This window comes from Onychomys torridus, chromosome 9, assembly GCF_903995425.1.
Source record: "Onychomys torridus chromosome 9, mOncTor1.1, whole genome shotgun sequence".
Lineage (NCBI taxonomy): Eukaryota > Metazoa > Chordata > Mammalia > Rodentia > Cricetidae > Onychomys > Onychomys torridus.
In genome coordinates this window covers 109,145,454-109,158,216 of record NC_050451.1, presented here as the reverse complement: position 1 = coordinate 109,158,216, position 12,763 = coordinate 109,145,454, and the positions used below count along the sequence as shown (strand labels likewise).

Here is a 12,763-nt window from a genome sequence, read left to right as displayed (position 1 = left end):
AGGCTGAGGGAGCAGTCAGAATGGCAGTCCCCGGAAACGGTCCCCGTGGACCATGAAGTTCACTGAACAGCAAGAGGACAGGCTGTTTAACTTGGATGCTGTCCTATTTGCTGGATTAACAGAAGGCCCTGGGCAACCCGGCTGACTTCAGAATTCAGTCTGCCCCTATCCTACGGAATGGGGAGAATTGCAAATTATTAAGGCACTTCTGAGGTAGAGCTGGCTCAAGCAGGATGGTACCTGAAGGATGGTACCAGATGCAGAGGATGGAGGTGGTCGCTGCTGCTGTATTTGGAAAGTTTCGATGCTCTAGCAGCAGAGATAAATGCCTTACAAACTCCCTCTCCTTCATCACCCAGTCAAGACATCAGTATCTCTATCACTGTGCAAATAAAGAGATTGGCATTAGAAAGGACATCCTGCCTGAGGCCACCAGGAGCAGGACAAGAGGGCACTTGGACTCAGGTCTACCTGACTACAAGACTTGTCTCCAAGCCTGTTACAGCTAACACACAGCTCCCATCTCAGGAGTGGAGTGTGGAGATGTTGCCCCACTCCCCAATCCCTAAACCTGGGAGAAAGTGGCACCCCTGTCTTTGCAACCTGGCCTGGTGAGTCTGTCCCAAATGGCAATTGCAGCACAGACAATAGACAGGACTATGCTAGATCAAGTTCGGTGTGCAGGCATCGGGAGCAGGGAATCTGTTCTCAAAGTGGGCAGACGTGAAATAGCTTCCCTGAATCCCTCCCAAGTTAATGCAGGCCTAAAGCCGCTGGGAGTAAAGGCACTGAAGCGTCCAGAAACTCCTGGTTCAGAAACCTGCCCTCTGGAGTCTCATTCCTCACTCCTGAGGAAAGAGCAGCAGGAGCTGCAGGAGCTGCAGGAGCTGCTGTTTACAGCGTGCTGGAGAGAAGGAATGGCTAGACCCACAGACAGTATTCAGAATGTAGAAACATTCAGTTCATGACAGTGGAACCCGCCACTGCTGAAGTTTTAAAGGCACCTTTCTCCTTAGATGTGGAGAATAAAATAAAAAATACCAAGGAATGAGCCTTGCAGTGAGGAATATGGCTCTGCAGACCTCAGTCATCACCTGACAGGGGCCAAGGCGTCCCCACACTGTAACCTTACATCATGAAAAACTACTGTTCAAGAAATGCTCGGACACCAGGAGAAGTAAAGACCATGGAAATGAAGAATAGTTCCTTGGAAGTTTCTAAGACAGAATGCAAGGGAGCTTCTGCAGGGCCCAGCACAAGGGTAACAGACCACATTTGTTCGAGACGCAACTGTCCGACTGCCCTCAGGGTCTGAAGGAAGTTGGTGTGTGGGCAGAGAAGTTCCTCCAGCTGGACAGATGAATGAAGTGGTGCCATCTGTAAGATGAACAGAGCTGGGGATGCTGTCAAGAAAAATAAACCTGGTCAGAAAGACAGAGATGATGCTGTCTCTCACGCGGGGATCTAGACTTTGAAAGGAAACAACGGAAGTTAACGGGGCGTCATGTCACCTCTCAGATTCAGGATCTTCAACTAGATACATATATGCGCACACATATGTGAGATCAAAACAGAAGAGGGACCGCTGGGGTGTGGGGAACCAGCTAGAGGCAGGGAGGGAGGGTGGTTCAGTGTGCCGGTTTGGATGAGAAATGCCCCCCAGACCACTGAGTCTCAGCTGGTGGTGATGTTTGGGAGGTTTAAGTGGTGCAGCCTGGCTGGAGGAAGTATGTCACTGCTACAAGCTTCCTGCTCCCAACTTCCAAAAGAGAAGAGCACACAGAAAAGTCCCAGAACAGTGGGGTTGTCCTCACTGCACTGGGTATGAGGGAAAGGGGTGCCTGGGGAGGCAGGTACTGAGGCTATGCTCTGAGTGAGACACTGTAATCTTCTCTGATGAAAGAGGAAGTGCCAGGCAGATGTGTCCCTGTCTCTTGCAGGTATTAGATCCTGTACCACAGTGACAGAAGACACGGGAGTCTAATCAGCAACAGGTACAAGGGTCTGGCTGTCACCTAAGAGCTGTATGGATGGCTAGCTAAAGGGCTGAGCCCCTCTGGCTTCATTTTCCTAATCATAAATCAACAGTACTCACATGTGGGCAAGTTTACATAAGAAAAAAAGCAGCGCTTTTTAAAATTTATTTTTCAACATGAAGCCTCAGAAAGTAAACACCTTAGCTCTGTGGCCATCTGCTTTCTGCTGCGGCCATTCAGCTCTGCATTGCTCACAGGCATAGGCAGTAATGATCATCCCTCTGAGCCTCAATAAAACTTTATTAGCAACAACAGCTGGTAGACCAGATTTGCCACCCAGGTTCAGAGATTGATTGGAAAAATGCAGAGTTGGCATGGTGATGGTTTTCTTTTTGGTAATTCTGCCAACTGCATGCTGGCACAACGTCCATGAAGTGTGTAGAGAACACATCCACAAATGGTAGCTAATAGTTAGCAGTGTTGCAAACTGTATCTGAATATAACTGAAACGTTTAGAAACACTGTTAGCATTTGCCAGGTCCCCTGCTGATAGAGGTCAGTCCTGGAGCTTTTGAAACTTGACGGAAGCAACATACAATCATTAAACAATGTCACTTCGTGGAGACTGTCATTATCTGTCCTGCATCTGTTCAGTGATGGGATCTTTTGCCTATGATAAGGAGTGCGTTTCCTTCTTGACATCCTTTAGATTGATGGTGCCTAGGCTGGCAAGCTGGGTCAGAGGGTCAAGTGCCAGTCCAAGCATACAGGGACCCACACATTATATGACATGTGATTAGAGTTCAGTATTTAAATGGCTCTACATGGCCATGAGCATGAGGGGACACAGCTGCACGTGTCTTCATTTGTTTGTCCTTTTAATCCTCACGGTCATCTCAGTCTTGGGTGTCGACACAGTTAACAGAGACATAAGACCCTTTCTTTAGGCCTAAGTCAGAAAATGGCTCACAGATACCCTGGTCAGGGAGGTGGGGTTTATACACTTTCAAAGGTAGGGTACTATGAAGGTCAGGGCAGAGGGGACGGAGGGAGCATGTGTGTGTACACGTGTCCAGGCGTGGACAGGGCTGGCACATGAGTCTCTGTGTTTGGACCCAGCTAAATCGCTCAGCATGGACCACAAAGAATATTTGCTTCTTTTGAGAGAGGGTGAGAAGAGGAAGTAGCTGCTCTGGAGTTAAGAAAGAGCATCTCTGCTGAGGAGTTGTGTGTGTGTTCATCCAAAGGCCTGGAGGACAGATATCTGCTTACAGGTGTGTTGTAGAGGAGGGCAGGAATGCAACCTGGCCAGCCCAAAGCAAGCTGTCACCTGCAGGCCTCATATTCAACCAGAGGCCCAAGAAAGAAATCAAACTCAACATCCAAGCTGTTAACTCAGAAAGTGCAGCGTCTGGGATGCTGGCCAGCTTCCTTCCAGGGACACCAAAGGAAGGGGCAGAAAGGTCTGTTTGCTCCTCTTATCTCCTGAGAACCCCCCACCCCCACCCGGTCAGCCTGCTGATCTAACAGACAGAAGCAAGAGACAGGGGCCTCTGAGAATGGAGAGCAGGGGTTAGCATTCAGATTAAAACCGCATCCGATGCTACACCACCCCAACAGCTGGCTGGACTCGAAGGGCTGAGCTCTCCTTGAGGCCTGAGTATGACTTTAGCTTTACACCAGGGCAGTCTTTCAGTGTACCCATCCAGGCCTGGTGTACAAGCCGGCTGCTCATAAAGGAGGCTGGGTGAGGGTGAAGGGAAGTAATTCAGGGCAGCACAGAGATTGCCCAGATGATGGAGAGCCAGTGTGCAGACATGGGCAGCATCATGAAGGACACATGCTGCTCTGAGGCCCTCCCCCATCTGCTCCTGGGGTGCTCCTGTGCTGTTCTTTCTTCTGTGAAATTGTGACAAGCATATCACAGTATTTCCCAGTGTAACCACTTTCAAGCGCACAGTTCAGTGGTGTTGCGGACATCCACACAGTTTGGCAAACATCACCACCATCCTCAGAAAGTCTGCAAACTCTCTAAACTGAAACCTCACCCTCAGCAAACACCACGCCTGCTTTTCCTTCTGAGCACCTGGCAGCTGCCACTCCACTTCTCCATTTCTGATCTCATGGCTCTGCACAGCTCCAGACATGAACTTGTTGAGTATAGGTCAGATATTTCTTTTTTAAACCCGAGTAATATTCTGTCATCTGGAAAACTGTACTGTGTTTAGCAATTTGGGCACATACCCAGATTGTTCCTACCCTCTGGCTATTGGGAATACTTCTGTGAGGCCAGATGAACTATCTAAGGTTTAAAAAGCTCTTTGCTTTAATTCTTTTAGGCATATATCAAGAAATGTAGTTGCTAGATTATATCATAATTCTATATTGAATTCTTTTGGGGGGGAAGCCTTTTTGATTCTCTTTTAATGATGTCCAGCACAAACCCAAAGCTTTAAAGAGCAGATAGAATCATGAGGCACAAACTCGAATGATATCTGTCCTTCAAGAACACTTTCAGACATGAAAATCCATGGAACCAACTAAGCTGGGCCCACAGGGGCCCACAGAGACTGAACTGACAACCAGGAGCCCGCTGGGACTGGCCTAGGCCCTCTGCATGTGTGTGGCAGCTGTGAAAATGTGGTTTTCCTGTGGGATCCCTAACAGAGAGAGCAGGGCTGCCTCTGACTCTGGTGCCTGAGTTTGGGACCCATTCTTCCGACCTGATTGCCTCCTCCAGCCTTAATAGAGGAGGAGGAGCCTGGTCTTACTGCAGCTTGATATACTGTGGCTGGCTGATACCCATGGGAGGCCCGCCTGTATCTGAAGAGCAACAGTGGAGGAGTGGATGGGAACGGGTAGAGGGGGGGTGGAGGGAGGAACTGGAAAGAAGGGAGGGAGGGGACACTTTGGTTGGGATTAAAAAGTGAGAGGGGGGCATCTTCAGGGGCACAGAAAGGGGTCCTGACCCTTCCTTCACTCCTACTCTGCTCAGCCACTGAATGTGATGGGGAGACACAAGACTCCACCTGTGAAATCCCTAGTCACAGACAGGGACAGTCCCACCCTAGAAACAGTCTCCCCATGAACCCTGAAGGGCTTTGAGTCTTCACATCCAACCTCCTGGCATCTCTCAACAGGAAATGTCCCTTTGGTCCCAGGCCTGCTACCATTACCCCAGCACACCCCTGTCCTGTGCTAAAATACCCCGGCAGGCAACTCCGAGGGAGAAATGGCCTTATTGCCTCACAATTCTAGTCTGTCGTCGTGTGGGAGTCAAAGCAAGAACTTGAAACACCTGGTCGCGCCACATCCACAGTCAAGAGCAGAGAGAGGGCGGATGCTTGCTCAGCGCTCAGCACGCTCTCCACACTTACATAGGACCCAAGTTCAGGGAACACTGCTGCTCACAGGGGGCAGGTTTCCTTGTCTCAACCCCACACCAGATCCAGACGATGCCTTACTGAGACTCTGCAAAGCTGACCCCAGGCTGTCAAATGACAGTGAGGACGAACCATCTATCTCACGCTAATGGTCACCTGCTAAGGCTCGCTCTCACCCTTGGGGACTTCTTTCTCCTGACAGCTGCAGTTTCTCTGGTTCCCTGCTGGCTTCTGCGGTCATATCCCACACTTATGGAAGGAAGGATGCCACAAGTTATGGGCATGAAGATTTCATCTTTGATGTTCTTCCTCTCAACATTATTTCCTTTTATTTTCACAGATACGACTGTTCCCTCAGCCCAGGACTCCCACATCCAACTCTCTGGGTCTGGTACTGACTCCTTTAAATCACTGTGCCCAGAGCATGCCCGGGCCTTCACACTTGCCTTGTAGCCCTTACTTCTATTTCATGACAATTGGGCGCTGTTCAGATCTGCAGTGTTCGCCACAGGTGTGTGAGTTTGGACATGTGGGCCCCCAGTAGGTGATGCTGTTTTGAATGTTTAAAATCTGAGTCATGGGGAGTAGGTTTCTGGGAGTATTCTGGAAGGTCATACACACCTCTAGTTCTAGCCCAAGCTTTCTGTTTCCTGGGGGCCATTGTGGGAACATGGTGACAAAACAATCCTCTCTTCCGTCAGTGACTTCCATCAAGTGTGCCACTACAGTGATGAGAAAGCCAGCCATCTGCCATCTTTCTAACCACATCCACAGATCCGAGCGGCTGCCCATCTCTTTCCCTTCAGCCCAGTAACCTGTGGACATCTTGTCTGATGCTTGGCACTGTTCTCAGGGGAGCCCTAACCCAGTTTCTACCCAGTTGACCCTTCTTGGTCACTGTGTGCGGCATACACAGCCTAGTCCAATGCCGTTTATATGACCACCCACTGCTCTCGGCTCCCTTCTGCCTGTCTGCACACTTGCAGGATCTGTCCATCAAGCCCCTTGGCACCAAAGCAGAGTCTCTGTCTACCTTGGGAGTGGGGTAGCCTGTGTGCAACACTCTGCAAGTCATCTCAAACATGAAATTTCAAAGTTGGATGGAATGTCCACCCATCCCAAGGCTGAACCTAGGTGGCTTTCTCTGAGTGTGTTTAAACAGCTCAGTAAACAGTCCTTTACCTTCAAAAGAAAAAATCATTTCAGCCACTTTTCAGAACTCAACAAACCAGTTACCATTTCTGAGAAAGTGTAAGTTGGCTTTTGCCAGCCTGAAGCAGGCCTTGGGCCTCCACCTTTTGCTCGGGTGTGTTTGCATGGCAAAGAGTGAAATTTGGAGAGGGACAGGTGTTGTCAAACTGGGGGTGGCCTGGGCATTCCAGAACATTCCTGATAAGAGTTCTGCCCTGAAATTTCCCACCATTGACAGAGCATGCTATGGTCTGTCGTCTCCTGGAGGCCTGCCAAGGGAAAAATCATGATGATGGACCACACATGTCCCAATCTGGGGTGGTGAGCACCACACATGCACCAACTCTGAGGAACTTCTGACGCAGGGAAACTCTAGATTTCTCTCTTTTAACAGTAGTAACTGAAAATAGCAATGGGCTGGATGTGGTGGTACATGATTTAATCCCAACACACAGGAGGCAGAGGCAGGGGGATCTCTGTCAGTTTCAGGCCAAGACAGCCTGATGTAACACAGAAAGTTCCAGAAAAAAACAAAACCAAACTCTAAATCCCAAACCTAGAAAACAGTAAGGAATAAAGTCTAGAGTTCGACACCAGCAACATGACACTACTACTTTCTTCATTTTGACCTACACGGACACAAAAAACGCTCAACGGAGGGGAAAGAGTGAGTTCTGTGCAGGAAATCTATCACGTCAGCAAATCTAAAGTATTCCAAACTCAGTTAACTTTTTAGAAAGCTTAGTTTGGGCTCAGGAAACGGCTCAGTGGGCAAGGTCGGCAGCTGCCAAGCCTGAAGACCCAAGTTCAATTCCTGGGCCCTATGGTTAAAAAAAAAAAAAAAAAAAAAAAAATGCTTCGGGGCTGGAGAGATGGCTCAGAGGTTAAGAGCACTGGCTGTTCTTCAGGAGGTCCTGAGTTCAATTCCCAGCAACCACATAGTGGCTCTCAACCATCTATAATGAGATCTAGCACCCTCTTCTGGCCTGGAGGCATTCATGCAGACAGAGCACGGTACATAATAAATCTTAAAAGACAAAGACAAAAACAAAACAAAATAAAAATGCTGGATGTGGGTGCTTGCACCTGTTGGTTCCAGATAGATGGTGGAGGCTGCAGCATCCTGCACAAGCCTGTGGGCCAGTTAGCCTGGTGTGCTCAACACAACAGAAACAGGAGACTCATTGCAACAAGATGGAGGGCAAGAACCAACTCCCAAACGTTATCCTTTGACCTCTACATGCCCACCATGGCAGGAACCACCACACCTACATATCACACATATATACACAAAATACAACTTAAAATGCCAGCTGTCGTCCTTCATGTGTGGGACACAGTACACGGAGCCCATGGCAAACACTAGATCTTTTAATGGATGAGACAGTCCTGTGGGAGACAGACTCCGACTCAGTTACAGGTGAGTAAGTATTGCTCAGTCACGGACAGAGAGAGGTCTATCGAAGATTCTGCTGTGAGCGTCAAGCAATGCCAGGGATTGGACTTGGGCCTTCTTTTTGTGTGTGCTAGCAAAGAACTTTACAACGGAGTCGTTTTCCTGGTCCTCATACTCGTTTCTTAACTATCTTAATTAACATGAGCCAACCTGTGTTTGCCACGTCACAATAAATAAAAACCTCTATCTAAACATCTCTCTGTCAATAACTGCAAATTCCTTCCTTAAGAAACACGAATGTGGCCCGTTCTCGCTGACTGTATTCAGTCACTTGTTTTCTGCAGGCATCATTGTCCTACATGTCCTCCAAAGCCAAGCTGGCAGCAAAACCCTGTGCCTCCCCAGAACATTGCACCTTCCTTTGCAAAGCCTTGGCTCAGGACCATCTGTGAGCGAAGCCTGGGACACACACAGAGTCACTGATCACATTGGTCAGCTTCTTGATTCTACAACAGAATAACTGAGATGAGCTACTCATAAAGACAAGGTTCTTCCTTCTTCCAGTCTTCCATGGGGGCATGAAACTTCCCATAGGCCCCGGCTCCCAGAGCTCTGCGGAACCTTTCCAAGAGCGATTTTGGGGATCAATCCTTTAACAAACAAATCCATAGTGTTCAGTCATTCCTTCATTTTTTCATGCTTGTAGATATGAAATTCTTTATGAAATAGAATTCAATCCACTCAGAAATGCAGACCAAAGAATCCCAGATTCAGTATTTGCCAGAGGCACTGGGTAGGGGTGTCAACTGTTCCCCAAGTATATTCATCACAGCCACCCCAAGAAGTACTTGAGAAATACAGATCTCATCCCCAAAGTTCACACTAAACAGGGCTGACAGGAACCCAGCAATCTCCATTTTCCCAATCCCTCCATGGCCTTCAAGTAGGAGCAGCGATGGAGTTTGCACCATGGGTAACTACTTTCTGGAAACGGCAGGCGCCCTCTGCTGGAGAGAAAGGGTGGCGCTCAGGAGTTCTGCAGGGCTTTATTGGAAACTCACTCCTGTGTCTCAACTCTGCCCTCTGGTACAGAAAAGACAACACTCACCTTTCTTACAGGACTAACCTATAGGTACCCAGACAAGTGTATCATGTGTTTGAGGCTGAGTGCCCCTTATTCCTCCAAGCATTTCATTCCGAATGGGATACAACCTCATTACTTCATTTCAAATGTGAGCCTCAGGTTGAAAATTTTGGCTGCAGACTGTCAGCAATCCTCCTGCCTCCGTCTGATGAGTGCTGGGATTACAGGCCCAAGCCACCCCCATTCCCAGCTCCTCATCTGCCTTCCTAGGCGGCAAGAATGAAGGACACAAACAGGTTTGGGAATGTCTCATTTTGAATGGCAGTGTTGATGTGTTCACACCCAGCTCCTGCTGAAGTGGCGTTCTGTTTTCCTCATTCCCAGCAAGGCCCAACTTTGTACTGTTATGTGTTCATTCTGAATGTAATCTCCCCCCACCCCCCCAGCCTCTTAGTAAAGCCTGCTATCTCCCTCTCAAGGGAAGGCCATCTTACATCATTCAGGTATAAAATGCTACAGAGCCCGGTACCGCTTAGGTCAGAGAGCCCCGCACCCTGGTCTCAGGAAGCAAGAGTGGGGCTCTGTTTTTCTTCTCTATTACAAAGATATTCGAAGGCCTCAGTCTAACGCTGTGAGAGGTAAGAGCCCCAGAGCAGGCTCCTTCAGGACCCACAGTCACTAACGTCCCCTCCCCACCACTTCCAATCAGAAAGCAGGAGCACAGAGCACACAGTGGTTCTGTAGCTGTGGGAGCAGCCCTTTGCTATTTTTCCTGCATTTTCAAATGCATCTCTGGTAGACAATCAACTCCCCATGCATATAACTTATCCTTAAAAAGCCCCATAAAATTTTCTAGGAGAGGCTCTATAGGTAAAGTTTTTAGGTAAGGTTACATCAGATTTTCTATAAAAAAATTTCCAGTTTTATATATATATATATATAAGCTTCATCTCCCAAGTCAAGATTGTATTTGGTATCTAGTGAAGAGACTTAATATCATTTTTAATCACTTTTCCATTGATGGATAGTTAAGTCAACCTAATGTGTTAATTCTGTGATGGATGTCTTTGCTCCTATCATGTCACGGTATTAAAATTCATCCCTATGGAGCTGGGGAGATGGGTCAGCAGTTAGTGAGTACTTGCTGCACAGCCATGAGGACTGGAGTTCAGATCCCAGCACCCATGTAATGTCAGATTGTCTCTTATTGGCCTGTCTTTCCTAGCTCCAAGGCATTCGCTGCCATCTTCAGGCCTCTATCTGCTCAAAGCAGAGTGCACTTGCATGCACACACACACACACACACACACACACACACACACACACACACACACACACACACACACACACACACCCATACACACACACACACACACCCATACACACACACACACACACCCATACACACACACACACCCATACACACACACACACACACACACACCCATACACACACACACACCCACACACACACACCCATACACACACACACCCATACACACACACACACACACACACACACACACACCCATACACACACACACACCCATACACACACACACACCCATACACACACACACACCCATACACACCCACACACACACACACACACACACACCCATATACACACACACACCCATACACACACACACACACCCATATACACACACACACACACACCCCCATACACACACACACCCATACACACACCCACGCACACACACACCCATGCACACACACACCCACGCGTGCGCACACACACACACACACACACACACACACACACTGACGCAGGTGTGTGCCTGAGCACTCCCACATACAAAACAAGTATTTAAAAAAATCTTATCCTGGGCTGTTAGGTTGGCTCAGTGGAAAAGGCACTTTTCATGTGTCTGGTGGCCCGAGTCTGATCCACATAAGGGTGAAAGAGACAAAGTTGTCTCTGAACTCCGCATGCACACTGTAGCATGTTTATCACAGACATCACGTACATATAAAATAAAAAAAATTTTATATCCTTATGATAACGTCAGCTGTGTGTCTATATGTTTGTGTTGCACAGACTTTATATTTTCAAAGTATTCTTTAAGCTGTTAAATGCAATATAGCATTTTATATGTATATGTATATGTATACATACAACATATATGTAGCTTCACAATAACTATAAAGCAGGCAACAGTGAAATGTCACCTCACAAATCCTCCATGTCCCTCTACCATCCCACAGTCCCCTCAAAGCAAGCACCTTTACTTTAAAATAACTATGTAATTAGCATAAGAAAATGCATTTCGAAGAGTCCTCAATCAAAGGCAAAGATAAGACCCAGACACGTAGCATTTCATTGGAATTTTTTGCTGTTGTTTTTTGTTTTTTTGAGACAGGGTTTCTTGTGTAACTCTGGCTGTCCTGGAACTCAGAGATCTGCCTGCCTCTGCCTCCCGAGTGCTGGGATTAAAGGCATGTGCCACCACCGCCTGGTGGTTGTTTTTCCCATCGGAAAATATTTAAAGATGTCTTGCCTCAGGCCTGTTTGACTTTTATCTCGGCTACGTGTATGGGACAGAGTGGAAGAATACAGACAGGATGGAGCAGGGGTGCAGACAGACAGGATGGAGCAGGGGTGCAGACAGACAGGACGGAGCAGGGGTGCAGACGACAGGATGGAGCAGGGGTGCAGACAGACAGGATGGAGCAGGGGTGTAGACAGACAGGATGGAGCAGGGGTGCAGACAGACAGGACGGAGCAGGGGTGCAGACAGACAGGACGGAGCAGGGGTGCAGACAGACAGGATGGAGCAGGGGTGCAGACAGACAGGACGGAGCAGGGGTGCAGACAGACAGGACGGAGCAGGGGTGCAGACAGACAGGATGGAGCAGGGGTGCAGACGACAGGATGGAGCAGGGGTGCAGACAGACAGGACGGAGCAGGGGTGTAGACAGACAGGATGGAGCAGGGGTGCAGACAGACAGGACGGAGCAGGGGTGTAGACAGACAGGATGGAGCAGGGGTGCAGACAGACAGGACGGAGCAGGGGTGCAGACAGACAGGACGGAGCAGGGGTGCAGACGACAGGAAACGCAGATTTCAAGTTGGACTGTACTCACCACAGGGCAAGTCGTTGCTCAATTTCCTTGAGAAAATTGGTATGGAACTTGTGTAAAGGTTCAAAGTTCGGGAATATGAGACTTTTCAAGGCTTCGGGCATGGAGTCATCTTTGCTGACTGTGCTCTGAAACCACTGGGAATAAAAAGAGGAAGAGCTCAGACGTATGCAGAGGATGAGTGCTTACGGGTTCTGAGCATGTCAGAGGCGGAGGCAGGCCCTCCTGCTGCCCCTCCCCACTCTGAGGGAAGAGAGGCTCTCTCTGTGATTGCTCTCTCAAATGGTTCCCCATGGCTTCTTCAAGCCAGGGCTGATCTCCTCAGTGAGCAACTACTTGAACCAAGTCCTCACTCAGGCCAGCTCACGAGGGAGTCCTGAGTTCGGGATCACAGGCTACTCTTTAGGAGCTGTCCGTCTACCGACACAAAAATGTAGAGCACGGGCGGCAAAACTGCCTGTCCACGGGCACGCACGTCACCTGAGTGGGAACTGGGCCCAGTATTTGCAAAGCACCAGACACCACCTCATCCCAATGCTGTGGGTGTCCCTCTTTACTGGGTAAACTCTTGCTCAAAATCATGGGGTCCGAGTCTGCTGGAGCACCCAGCTTTGCTTCTGAGAATGGA

General features: G+C 48.6%; 1 protein-coding gene across 4 annotated transcripts in view; it reads right to left on the bottom strand.

The window, feature by feature from the left end:
- Nucleotides 1-12,763, bottom strand: part of Farp1 (FERM, ARH/RhoGEF and pleckstrin domain protein 1) — a 266,129-nt gene that overhangs the window by 25,427 nt on the left and 227,939 nt on the right. For all 4 annotated transcript variants that reach the window (XM_036199556.1, XM_036199554.1, XM_036199558.1 and 1 more), the window contains exon 16: nucleotides 12,139-12,272. In XM_036199556.1, the coding sequence (XP_036055449.1) occupies nucleotides 12,139-12,272 (134 nt within the window). The remainder of the gene's footprint in view (nucleotides 1-12,138; nucleotides 12,273-12,763) is intronic.